The sequence below is a fragment of the Sceloporus undulatus genome, chromosome 3 (assembly GCF_019175285.1).
Source record: "Sceloporus undulatus isolate JIND9_A2432 ecotype Alabama chromosome 3, SceUnd_v1.1, whole genome shotgun sequence".
NCBI classification, from domain to species: domain Eukaryota; kingdom Metazoa; phylum Chordata; class Lepidosauria; order Squamata; family Phrynosomatidae; genus Sceloporus; species Sceloporus undulatus.
This window is the reverse complement of record NC_056524.1, coordinates 36,702,355-36,715,244: the sequence shown is the minus strand read 5'-3', so window position 1 is coordinate 36,715,244 and position 12,890 is coordinate 36,702,355. Positions and strand designations below refer to the sequence as shown.

At 41.8% G+C, this 12,890-nt stretch overlaps 1 protein-coding gene across 1 annotated transcript; it reads right to left on the bottom strand.

Annotated features, from left to right (window-relative positions):
• Positions 1-350: 350 nt before the first annotated feature.
• LOC121926989 (regulatory factor X associated protein) lies at positions 351-7,853 on the bottom strand. Its single transcript, XM_042460435.1, has 3 exons — positions 6,582-7,853; positions 3,034-3,141; positions 351-1,713 (listed from the first exon to the last, which is right to left on the bottom strand). Exons 1-3 carry the CDS (start codon positions 7,152-7,154, stop codon positions 1,603-1,605), a joined length of 792 nt encoding a protein of 263 aa, XP_042316369.1. The 5' UTR covers positions 7,155-7,853; the 3' UTR covers positions 351-1,602.
• Between the last annotated feature and the right edge of the window lie 5,037 nt (positions 7,854-12,890).

Below are 12,890 nucleotides of genomic sequence, written 5' to 3'. Positions count from 1 at the left end.
AATTCTGACAACAGTCTCATGATACTTTCCAAATGAAGAAACCTTCTAATTTTCACCTGCACATCTACTGCTAGAAAACTACTTACCTCAATGCTTTTATCCTTAGTTAGCTTCAAAGTATCTTCCATTTCAAGTCCAACAGCTGTCATAAACTGTAGGAAACTGCAAAGGATGCATGGCCAGTAATTCTCACTGTCAAATTTATTATTTGTAAGGGAGCTGTTAGTCTTGAATATGACATGACTTTCAAGTACAAACTGCCACTTTTGATCAGTGAAAACATGCACTCTGGGACAGTTAACAGAACTAGAGCCATTGATTTAGCAGCAAGGAGATACAACTTAACAAAATTCTGGAAAGTGTCATTCTTTACTTCACAGTAGGACACACCATAATGAGTATAACAAGCAGGGAAGAAGTTTAAAACAAATGTATTTAACTATTTTCTTCATGCAAAATTGAAAAATGTTACCCACATTGTAAATATTTAATTCAGAAATGGAAGAACAAGTACACACAAGCACCATGTATATTTGAAATCTGAATCCCTTATCACAGCTCAGATTTCCTTCTAAAGGTAAGCCAGAAGTACAAGACGGCTAATTTCTGTTTATCCACAGGCAAGACATCTTTTATATGACTGGATCCAGTCCGTCATATTTAGAGTAGATTCACTGTAATGAATATGACTTAATTTAGTACTACTAACTTAAGTTCCACTATTTCAGTGGATGTACTTTAAGTATCTCCAAGTCTGGACCCAATCCATTATCTACAATTGATAAATATTTTAAAAGTTTGATGTAAAAAAGTTAACTTAAATGACATTTTTTTAAAAAGTGTTTTTTAAAAAGTCCTAGATATTTTCAGAAATATGAAAACTACAAAGATACAAAAACGATGTACCAATATATCCTTATAACTTAGGTTCATCATTACAAATAAGTCATTTAAAATATAAAATTAATATAAATAAGCTCAAATGGAAGAATCATGCCAGCAATATACCAAAATACACTAAAAAAATGTTTTTAACCATGTTTAAAAACAAATATAAAATTAATACCAGTCTAGGACACATTAATTTATAATGCGATACAGAAACCAATCAACTAGACTGGCCCAAGAGACAAATCAAGCATCAGTGCTGGGTCGGAAGAACAGTAACTGCTCCTCAATAAAAATGTTTACCACTTAAAACTTCCACAGAAAGTAAGTATTGCTTGATGACAATCATCAAAGAATAATGTTATGCATGATATGAAATCTATTCACGCAACAAAACAATTGAACAGTTAAACTGATATCAGTTTGATTTACTAAAAATCTCTCCCCAAAAAGCTCAACACAGCTTCCAAAAGGTAATGCAAGATATCAATGGAACAAGGCGAATGAATAAAGCTATTAAAATAATTTCAAATAAATACAAATCAAACACCATTCTGAAACAAACAAATAGGTTCCACTAAGTTTTCTGACTTGTCAAGAAGCAGAAAGCAAAACCACAGTCTACAATGGCAAGAGCAGTTTGATGGTTGGTTGTCCAAGTCTTTTCTTCATTTAAGATGCTGACCAGAGGATAAGCTGGGGGTTTTGCTGCCATCATACTGAAGCTCCTGAAAACTGTTGCTGCCTTTGTTCCAGGGCCTGTTGACTTAACAGTTGCTGTCGTTTCTGCAGAAAGTGAACAACTTCAGGACTTCTCAGTAGTGACTAGAAAGAGACAAGACACCCGAAGTTAAACACTAGCTCCAACTGTGTCACTTCATATTGTACAGAGCATAGGAGGGCTTTTAATAGGCATTACATATAGCTTTAACCCCCATGCTATATGCTGAGCATATATCACACCCAACCAGGACACAAAGATGAGGGTCTTTTTTTTTGTTTCTTCAGAGAAGCTGAACGTAAGTTCCTTGTGTGGGGCTTGAAAATACGGTATGCTGGATGTGCCAAACAGAAACGTATTTATAGGTCCTTGCATTAGTTTTGAAGATTTGTCTCAGTACATCACTGGCCTGAAATATGTAACAAGACATACTATGCACCTAGTTTTTGCTGTATGGTGGACAGAGGATAATCTACTTTTGCAGACCCACTGTTGTCAGCTAATTTCCTTATGAAGATTGGTTTGGCAATAGTAGACTTCCTCCCCTTGCAGAAATGGGAGCAATTAAGATGGTCCATCCTTGGAGGATTATGGAATCTAAAATTGTAAAATTGTTTCATATACTTTTAAGTTGCTCAACATATTCACTGTCGTAACAATTTAAATTGTTTCAAATTATTTTAAATTGAGTATTGTATACTGTCCTGAAATCTTGTCATTGAGTTATTATACATGCTGGGAAACAAGATTATATAGCTATTATAAATCTCCCTCTCTAACAAAATAGAACACTGATTTTGTGAAGAAGAAATATCCAAGTACTTAAATAATTCAAACAGTACAATATGATATATAATGTATTTAAGATAATCATTTCTGCTTTCTTTTTAATCTATATCCTCATTTTCCATCTTCAAACATTGACTTTTCCCTTGAAATATCCAGGATAGATTTTTTTAAAAATTTCACCACACATCCTCAAAGGCTACATCTGCCACACTTTTTTGCATTTGAAATACAAAACGTCCAATTTAAATAGAGCATCTACTAGACACATTTATTTACTGACTGAACACAATTCATCCTCTTATCAGAATTTACACACACAGTGTACCATCAGTTGTTTTGTGACTAAGAGCATTTATCTTCTAACACACTGTTTCAGAAAATACATACGGTATAACTTTAAAAGCTATACATATGGAATAATTTTAGAGGTGTGTTTTCTTACACTAAATATAGCAAACTAAAAAAAGGAAGGAAACTAGACATTACACTACAGTTTACCTGAAACAACAGCTAAGTCCACACGAATTCCTGATGCATACAAATGAAAACCTGTACTTCTGCCATAGAAAGTTCTCATATCATCATACAGAAAACCCAAACTGAGGCTTTTTCTTTTAAAGATCAGAAGCACTTACAAGTCTTTTCTGGTTTAACACTTGTTCCAAAAGCGTAGGTTTTGCTGGCCGATCTCCAACATTTCCTGTTCTTTGCTTTGATGCAGAAACTGAACTTTCAGTGAAATCCTAAATGCACACAGAGGAAAAAAGATGGGGAAAAATATATTTAACTCATTACATTAGAACGTAAATTAATTTCCAGTGATTGGGTGGCATATAAATAAATCCTATTATTATTATTATTATTATTATTGTGGGGGGGCTCACCACAATTTTTGTAAATTATAAACAAAATTGAGGTCTTATGATTCATTATTACAGGCCTTTCTATCACCAGAATATCCTGAAAAGTCTAAATATTTTTTAAATTAAAATTTATATCCCACTTTTCTCATACAAATGGGACACAAAGTAGTTTAGGACTTAAAGTATGCTGAATCAATAAAACCTTAACCCATTTAATATAAGATTAAACATTAAGTTTCAGTAATTTAAAAAAGTTACCTTCATTAACCCAATATTAAAGGGCAGAATGGAATCAGGATAGTTATTGTAGAGCAGAGTTCATAATGTCACCTTGCAAAAGTAACCAACATTGTGTGACTATTATCTATTTGATGTTTTTAATTTGTTGCCTGTTTTATTGAACCCTTTCCTGTATTGTTATGTATTATTTATATGTCTTATGCTATTATTTCTTAGATTGTATGCCATGGGCAGGTTTACTCTTATCTATTTTATTGTTTGTATGTACAGCTGTGCAAATCTACAGCGCTATATAAATAAAGCATAATAATAATAATAATATTAATAACAACAACAATAACATGCCTATACTATAAATTTATACTAGTTAATTTCCACACTGATTTATCTGCTGATTGAAGCCCATGTTTTTGTGATGGAAACAGGTCAGGCAAAAAGCTGTGGTCACCAAAGTCCCACATCAGGAAATCTGTGAACTACTCAGTTTGTATAATCATAGAAAAGAAAACAACAACACAAAGGGGCACTTGGCCATTTGTAAGATCACACCAGATACAGTGTGGTTCCTCTGTATCTGTCTCTAAGTGTTTTGTAGCTGTATGCCTCTGCTGCATACCTTGCTGTTGTTCATAACAACAAATGCCTCCATCATGACAGGTTTATCTTTGGGGTACAGGTGCTGGAAACTAACACAGAGTGCTGCTTCAAAGCAGCAAAATATCAAAAAATGGTAGAGCTGGCAGGAAACACAAGGGCCATCTATGCATACTAAACAAACAAAATATTTGTATGAAGAGGTAGAGGCACTCTTTAAAGGGGAACTAAGGGTAAAAAGTTTGAGCTGTTGTTAACTGCCCTCAAATCGGCCCCAACTTATGGCAACCCTGTGGATGAGGCATTTCCAAGACCCACGTCGTCCACTGCTCTGTTTATATATATCCTTTGTAAATATACACCAGTGACCCTTTTGAGTCAAGCCATCCGGCGTGTGGTCTTCTTGTATTTCTACTGTTTTCCTAACATTCTCTTTTCTAATGACTGATGCCTTCTTATGATGTGGCCAAAGTAAAACAGCCTCAATTTGATCATCTTGGCTTCCAAAGACAGCTCAGGCCTGATCTGTTCAAGGACCCATTTGTCTGTCTTTTTGCCACTGCCTTTTGTTGTTGTCTTCAAATAGTTTCTGACTTATGGCAACCCTAAGGCAAATGTTCTCCTGGCAAGTTTCTTCAGAAGGTGTTTGTTATTGCCACCATCTGAGGCTGAGAGAGCATGACATGCCCAAGGTTTCCCAGTGGGTTTCCATGGCCAAGCCATGATTCGAACCAAAGCCTACAGAGTTCTAGTTCAACGTTCAAACCACTATGCCATGCTGATTCTCACCTTAATGCTACCCTTTTCAAATTAATGGAGTTTTAATGTAAGAGCTTTTAAAAATTCTTTTAAGCTTTATGCAAAGGAATTCTGTAGCACCTTTGAGTAGCTGGTAGCATGAGCTTTCATAAACTTGAAAGCATGTGTCTCTAAAGTCCTGGTTCAATGCTGAAACCACTACACCACTCTGGTTCTGCCTTAAATTAATATGATGTTCATATTCATCAATTGCACAATGCACACATTTCTGTCTTTTGGAGAGGACCCACACCCCCAAATACAGGATTTGGTGGCATCTCACCTAATCTAAATAAAAGGGGAAAGTCCTCCTACCCTGGCAATATGTGGCATTCCTATAGCCAGCGTGGTGTAGTGGTTTGAGTGTTGGTTTGAATCCCTGCTCAGCCATGAAACCCACTGGATGATCTTGGCCAAGTCACACTCTCTCAGCCTCAGGGAAGGCAGTGGCAAACCTTCTTTGAACAAATCCTGCCAAGAAAAACCCAGGACAGGTTAGCTTTAGGGTCTAGAAATGACTTGAAGGCACACAACACCAAAGACAACAATTCTATTCCTTTGTGGCAAAATAGTTTGTGCTAAAAGCTCATTACAAAAACATCACTTGTACAGCATGGAGCAAGCTAGATTTAAGCATCCCCCAACTATTTGTTGTTTGTGTTGTGGCTGTTTTTAGAAAAGGAAACAGCTTGAAGGCACACAACAACAACAACAACAAATCTGCCCAGTCTCTCCTCAACCTCAACCTCTCCATCCTGCCAAAATGCCTCACAGGACCTTGCTCTACCGGAGAAGAGACCATGAAGAGGTGATATGATAGCCCTGTTTAAATATTTGAAGGGATGTCATACTGAACCAGGGTTTGAATCCCTGCTCAGCCATGAAACCCACTGGATGACATTAGGAGGAACTACCTGACAGTAGGGACAGTCGTTCCTCATAGTGTTTAGGGAGCTGGGGATGTTTAGCCCAGAGGTTAACAGGAGATACGATAGCCCTGTTCAAATATTTAAAGGAATGTCATATTGAGGAGGGAGCAAGCTTGTTTTCTGCTGCTCCAGAGAACAGGAACCGGAGCAATGGATGCAAGCTACAGGAAAAGAGATTCCACCTCAACATTAAGAGGAACTTCCTTACAGTAAGGGCTATTCGACAGTGGAACACACTCCTTCCTCGGAGTGTAGTGGAGTCTCTTTCCTTAGAGGTTTTTAAACAGAGGCTGGATGGCCATCTGTCAGAGATGCTTTGGGAGTTCCTGCATGGCAGAATGGGCTTGGACTGGATGGCCCTTGTGGTGTTTTCAAATCTGGTACAGTAATTCAAAGCGTTGTCAAACTGTATTATTCCTGCAGTGCATATTAGACCTCAAGAGTCGATCTACAGCGATGCTCAACTTCTGAGGCCAGGACCTTAGAGCAGTGGTTCCCAAACTTTGGTCCTCCAGGTTTTTTTGGACTGCAGCTCCCTGAAGCCCCAGCCATCTTGGCTGCTGTCAGGAATGCTGGAAGTCCAAAACATCTGGATGAGCGAGGTTTAGGACCCACTGCCTTGGAGAAAGGCCTGACCAGGACCTGCTTTCTTCTGCTCTGGTCCTAAACATCAGGAGGAACCTCCTGACAGCGGAAGACCCTCCTTCCTCGGAGGACTTGAACTGCGGTCCCTCCTTCCAACTCTCGATTCCTCCTCACCTCGGCGCGGGCGCTGCTTCCCGGGGCTGCTCCGGCCTGTGCCGAGGCTCCAGGGGAAGCGGAAGCAGGGGCAGGGCAGCCACCGCCTCCTCCACCTCCGCCACCAGCCGCCCCTCCTCCGGCTCCCCCTCCGGCGCCGCTGCCCAGGGCCTGGTCGCTCTTCTTGCGCTTGTACTTGTCCTTGTACATCTTGTTGCGGTGCCTCTTACACATCCAGGGCTTCCGCTGCTTGGCCACTTGCGTCGTGGTCTCGCTGCAGCCCTCGTACGTGCAGCTCTTGCTGCAGCCCCCGCCGCCGCCGCCCCCGGACTGGGCTCCGCTCTCCTCCTCCTCGTCCGGGTCCGCTCCGCCCGGGCTTCCCGCGCTCTCCCCGGCCTCCGCCTCCGCCTCGGCCGCCGGGCCCAGTTCGTAGAAGAGCATGAGGCCGCCCTGGGCGGAGGAGGAAGGGGGCGGCGGGGCCTCGGGGGCGGCCTGGATGGGACGGAGCACCGGAGGCGCCGGCGGCTGCTGCTGCTGCTGGAAGAGGGCCCCCACCGCCGCCGCCTCCCCGTCCCCGCCGCCGCAGGGCTGCATCACCAGCAGCGTCAGGGCCTGCTGCTGCTGCTGCGGCGGGGAAAGGGACGGCGACGACGAGGAGGAGGAGGAAGCGGCGGCCGAGCTGCCGCTGGTGTTCCCGGGGGGCTCCGTCTTGGCGGGCGGAAAGGCCTCGCCGCTGGGCCCTCGCAGGCCCCGCGGCGGCGGCTGCCACAGCAACGGCCCAAACGGCACTGACAGAACGGCTCGCGACCGTGCGCGCAGGCGCACTCGCCCCCTCGCCTGAACTCTTTGGATTGCGCAAGCGCCAACCCCGGTGACGTCACGGCGATTGGACAGCGAAGCAGCCAATGAACGTGAGCACCAGCAACCGCCCTTGACGCTGCTCCTTTTCCCACTTCTCTAGCGCTGCCGACGTCACGGCAGCTGGAAAGCGAAGCAGCCAATGAGCGTGAGCAACCACCCTTGCCACCCTTGCTCTTTCCAACTCTTTAGGGCTGCTGACGTCACGGCACTTGGAATGCGAAGCAGCCACTGATCATGAGCGCGAGCAGCAACCAGCCTTGCCGTCGCTCCTTTTTTTCCACTCTCTCCCTGAAACTATTATTTAGGACTGCTGACGTCACGGCAGTTGGGAAGCGAAACAGCCAATGAGCGAGAGCGCCCGAGTTGTTGGAGGTCTCGAGCTGACGGCCGTTAACGACAACAATAACAATGGCCACGAGTGACTGAGTGCTAGCGCATGCGCGCGCGGCTCAGTCGAGGTTACCCGAGAAGAGTTTATATCGGCTCGGTGACGTCAAAGGGCGCATGCGCCGTGCTCCGACAGGTTTTTTTGACAAGGGCGCGAAGTGAAAAAAAATCTATTGGAATCCATGAAATAAATAATGATAATAATAATAATAGTAATAATAATAATAACAATTATTTATTTTATTTATAAAATAATGATAAAATTAATAATAAGAGGCTGTATCTACACTGCAGAGTTAATACAGCTTGACACCGGTTTAGCTGTCACAACTCAATACTGTGGAATTCTGGGATCTGTAGTTTTGTGAGAAACCTAGTCTCTGTCAGAGAGCTCTGGTGCCACAACAAGTCCCCCAGGAATCCATCGGATGGAGCCATGGCAAGTTGAAGCGGTGTCAAACTGCATTAATTCTGCAGTGTGGCAGCCACTACAGTCCAGTACTCAAACCAACACTACTACCCCACACTAGTTCTCACAATTAAACATTGTATTACAAAAATACAGTTCCACTCTCAGAGATTCAATATGTAGAGAGATCCTGTAGCACCTGTGATAACTAACTGAAGAAAGAAGTTGGCAGCATGAACTTTTGTAGGCGTAAGTCTACTTCCTCAGATGCATCAAAGGTGCTACAAGATCTCTCTACAAACCGACATGGCTTATCTTTGAATTCTATCAGAGATTCAAGCGAGCCAGAATGGGGTAGTGGTTTGTTGGACTATGGTCCAAGACCGCTTTAACTGCCCTGGCTCAGTGTTAGGGCATCCTGGGAATTGTAGTTTGTTGTAGAACTAGAGCTCTCTGGCTAAATGTCTCGCAAACCTACAGCTCCCAGAATTCCCTAGCACTGAACCAAGGCAGTTAAAGCAGTCTCAAAATGGATTATTTCTGCAGTGTGTTTTGGACCTATGACTCTGGGAGAACAAGTTCAAATCCCCACTCGTCTATGGAAAAACCATTGGATGGCTTGAGGCAAATCACTCTTTCTCATTCTCAGAGGAAGGCACTGCTAAACCCCCTTGTAACAAATCTTGCCATGAAAATCCCATGATAAGTTCACCATGCAGTCACCCTACCAAAAAAAACATGAAGGTATACAAGACAGGCAGCTGGAAGACTCATAGAAATTGACTTACTCATCAGTCAGTTCGTCCACTTAGCCCTCCCGACTTTTGAAGATGCCAGCCAAGGATGCGGGCGAAACCTCAGGAATAAACTCTTCTAGAACATGGCCACATAGCCCCAAAAACCCACACAAAACTACTGCTTACTTTGCCTAACAGCAAACATAGCACATTCGTTTGTCTCAGAGAGTTTATGAACTACAAAGGAAGAGAATAATAAACAGAATAAGAAAAACTTTTATATACATATTCAGCAGGAAAAGTTAAAAATTGTACTACAGCCAATCTGCCATAACTCAAAACACTCTCTAAAAAAGAAACTGCAAATGTGTGTGTATGTATGTGTATATATATACACACACACACACACACACTTTTTTTTGCGGGGGGGGGGGGAGATGCCATTGAATAAATAAAGCTTACTTGTAGACTACAAGTTTGGATTTGACAAAGCGGAGATGGAATGGAATTCCATAGACAACACTATCACTGATGCTTCTATTAAAGACAAATACGTGGCAGTCTTGTCTCCAGTATAGATGGCTGCCAGAACACCAAAAGGGTTTTGGTTCTCTCCTTATGGATGAAGTTGGGAAATGTATATATATATATATATATATATGTGTGTGTGTGTGTGTGTGTGTGTGTGTGTGTGTGTGAAGTCGAAGGCTTTCACGGCCGGCGTCCATAGTTTTTTATGGGTTTTTCAGGTTATGTGGCCATGTTCTAGAAGAGTTTATTCCTGATGTTTTGCCAGCATCTGTGGCTGTCAGAAATAAACTCTGTTAGAACATGGCCACATAGCTTGAAAAACCCTATAAAGCCTGTATTGGTTGTGTTGTGTGTATGTATGTATGTATGTATGTATGTATACAGTCGTCCCTCCTGATTCGCAGGTGATCTGTCCTGGACACAAACACACACACACACCGTGAATCAGAAAAAATGCAAATATCCAAGCCCCATTGGATATAATGGCTATGCGGTTCTGCATGTGTGGTGCAGGTGTATGCGCCATTTTGTCTCTCCTGGCTTCCCATTGCAACAATTCAAGATGGCAAATGGGAAGTCCACGAACCAGGAGGGGCGACTGTATATAGATTGTGTTATATATATTGGGGGGGGGGGGGAGAGGTTGAATTTTGGCACTGTTTTCAAAGAACAGTTGGGAGGAGTCTGACTGCAGTTGCCAAGCAGAAATCAAGAGGCTGCATAGCAGTTACCAGGCAGTAATCCAAAAGTTACATTAGAGTTACCAGGTGTAAAACAAAAGGTTATAGTACAGTTACCAGGCAGAAATCAAATGGTTACATTGCAGTTACCAGGCAGAAGTCAAAATGTTACATTGCCAACTGGCAGGGCTAGGTAGCTCCAGTCTATATATAGTGGCAAGATGCCAAGGAAGGTTAGTACGAACTTAAATGCTGGCTTGTCACTATTTTACTTTGGCTGCAATAAAGTCTTTTCGTTCTTTCACCAAGACCCGTGATGGTGAACCTATGCCACACATGCCGGAAGTGGCACTCCGGGCCGTTTCTCCAGGCACAGGCCCTTGGGGAAGGAGAAACAGGCACACACATACCTGTTCCTCCTCCTCCCTGCCAGTTTTGGGCCTCCTGCTGTCTCTCAGAGACAGCGGGAAGCAAGAAAATGGTGCAGGACATGGGGGAGCCCAGGACCCAGCATGCTGCCGTCCTGGGCTCCCCCATGCCCTGCACCATTTTCTTGCTTCCCGACGAAACATCAGGAATAAACTCTTCCAGAACACAGCTGCATAGCCCAAAAAACCGACAAAAACTATAGATGCCAGCCATGAAAGCCTTCAATTTCACTTTGTTACTTTAATCTGGCATCCCAACAGGTCATTGCTTATCCATAAACTCATTTGGATATGCTGAATCTTTAAAAGAACTATGTTTCATTTTAAAGAATGTAAATCTTAGACTCACAGAATATTGTTTCTGCAGGACACAAAACTACTTAAATATTGGTTACTAATAAATTGCCATTAGGCTTACTGTTGTGCCATTGTAAAATATAGAAAAATGCTCATTGGTTATAGGAGGGTAAATTTTGCCCTGCTGCAGCCCAAAGCTGGCTTCAAGATACTCCGGGAGCATGTGGTGTGTAAACACCACACTGCTGCAGCATCTTGAAGCCATTCATGTCTCAGCAGCTGCCTGACTTCCGGGTGGCTTCAGGGCAGCTTGGGAGTGTGCTGCGTATAAATGCCACACTCCCAAGCTGCCCAGACAGTGTTCCAACCCTAAGTGAGAAGGAATAACTCTCTCATTTCATCTTGATTAGCCCCTTTAGCTAAGATTTCTGTCTTAATCTCCAAACAGGAAAATATGTCTCGGTGTATGTGTGTATTTGTTTAATTAATGAGCTATGAGGAACTGTGGTACTGTATCTGATGCACAACACTTATGATATCAGCAGGGGCCATCCTTAGGCTTTGGGCTAGGAACTTCAGGACCTGAGATGATCGGAACTAGCAATCCTATTTATTTGTTATTGAAGTTAGACCAATATTAAATTTCATTCCATTTTTTAATAAACAACCAAGGACAAAATATTATAATTTTCAGTTAAATGTATATTTGCTGCTGTTGTTGTTTGCCTTTAAGCCATTACCCTAAGACAAACCTAGAATGGGGTTTTCATAGCAAGTTTTGTTCAGTGCAGGTTTGCCTCTGCTTTCCCCTGAGGTTGAGAGCATACATATAGTGCAAAATCTGTATAATGGACCTAAGACAATATTGTTGTTAGATACTAGTACTTATTTGAAAGACAAGGGGAATATGGCCACTCTATTTTTTCTCATCATGTGTTTACATGCTGTTCAAGTAGGAAGCATTAACAACTCAGCAGCAAAGTGCTCAACATGCAGACAGAACACTGAAGAAAAAAGATCTTTATCAGAGACACGGCATGATCATTGGCCTGTCAATAGAGACCAATGACTATTAGCTAGCGAGGTTAACAGTCTGACTCAGTATAAAACAGAATGTTTTCTTTTTGTAAAGTAGCATTTCGTTTCCAATTTATCTACAAAAGTGTGACTTCTTTAATTATTTATAATCTTATTTTTACACAAGAAAATTGTCTTTAAAATGTTTCTCCATCACATGTTGCATTAAAAGAAAAACTTCACTGAAAAGCAGGGCTAAGAAATATCTGTAATGACACACTAACTGTACAGAGAAAACCATCTAAATGCAAATTACCATATAACCATATTGTACTAACATAAATTGCAAACAAAACACATCGAGAAAAGTATTGGGGATTTTAAAACTCAGCTTTGAAAGATACATGAGGCTGTGATAAAATACAAAATGAGTAGCATTGTACTGTGTAGAATCTCTATAGCTAATCCGCTGCAGTGTCAAGGCACATTTAAATACATGCCTAATTGCAAAGGATTAGGTGGTTAAAATTACATTTCACAAATGATTTCAAAATCATTTTGTCTTCTCCTATTTTTAATTCTTGTTAAAACTATTGCTAAATACGAATTACGCTACTAACAAGACAATGAATTACCTCACAAGCCAAGTATCTGCAGATGCAAAACTTTAGTAATTATTTTACAATAAGACGTTAAAGAAGAGAGCCAACATGGTGTCATAGTTGGAGTGTTGAACTCGAATCCCTGCTCTGCCATGGAAACCCACATGGAAATCCATCTAATCACACTCTCACAGCCTCAGAAGAAGGGAAGGGCAAACTCCCCTTTGGACAAATATTGCTAAGAAAACCCTGTGATAGGTTCACTTTAGGGTCACCATAATCCAGATATGACTTGAAGGCCCTATACAGACATGCCAAAATAAAGCTGCTTCAGGTCACTTTGGACGTATGGTGTTTCAATGATGCATGCGTCCTAAGAGT

What these genes read in the sequence shown, in the direction of transcription:
- LOC121926989 (XM_042460435.1), bottom strand. Translation starts at nt 7,154, where the DNA reads ATGCAGCCCTGCGGCGGCGGGGACGGGGAGGCGGCGGCGGTGGGGGCC. An exon ending in GAAGCAGCGCCCGCGCCGAG is followed by an intron (nt 3,142 to 6,581) that starts GTGAGGAGGAAT and finishes GTGTGCATTTAG; the next exon opens with GATTTCACTGAAAGTTCAGT. An exon ending in TGTTAAACCAGAAAAGACTT is followed by an intron (nt 1,714 to 3,033) that starts GTAAGTGCTTCT and finishes GTCTCTTTCTAG; the next exon opens with TCACTACTGAGAAGTCCTGA.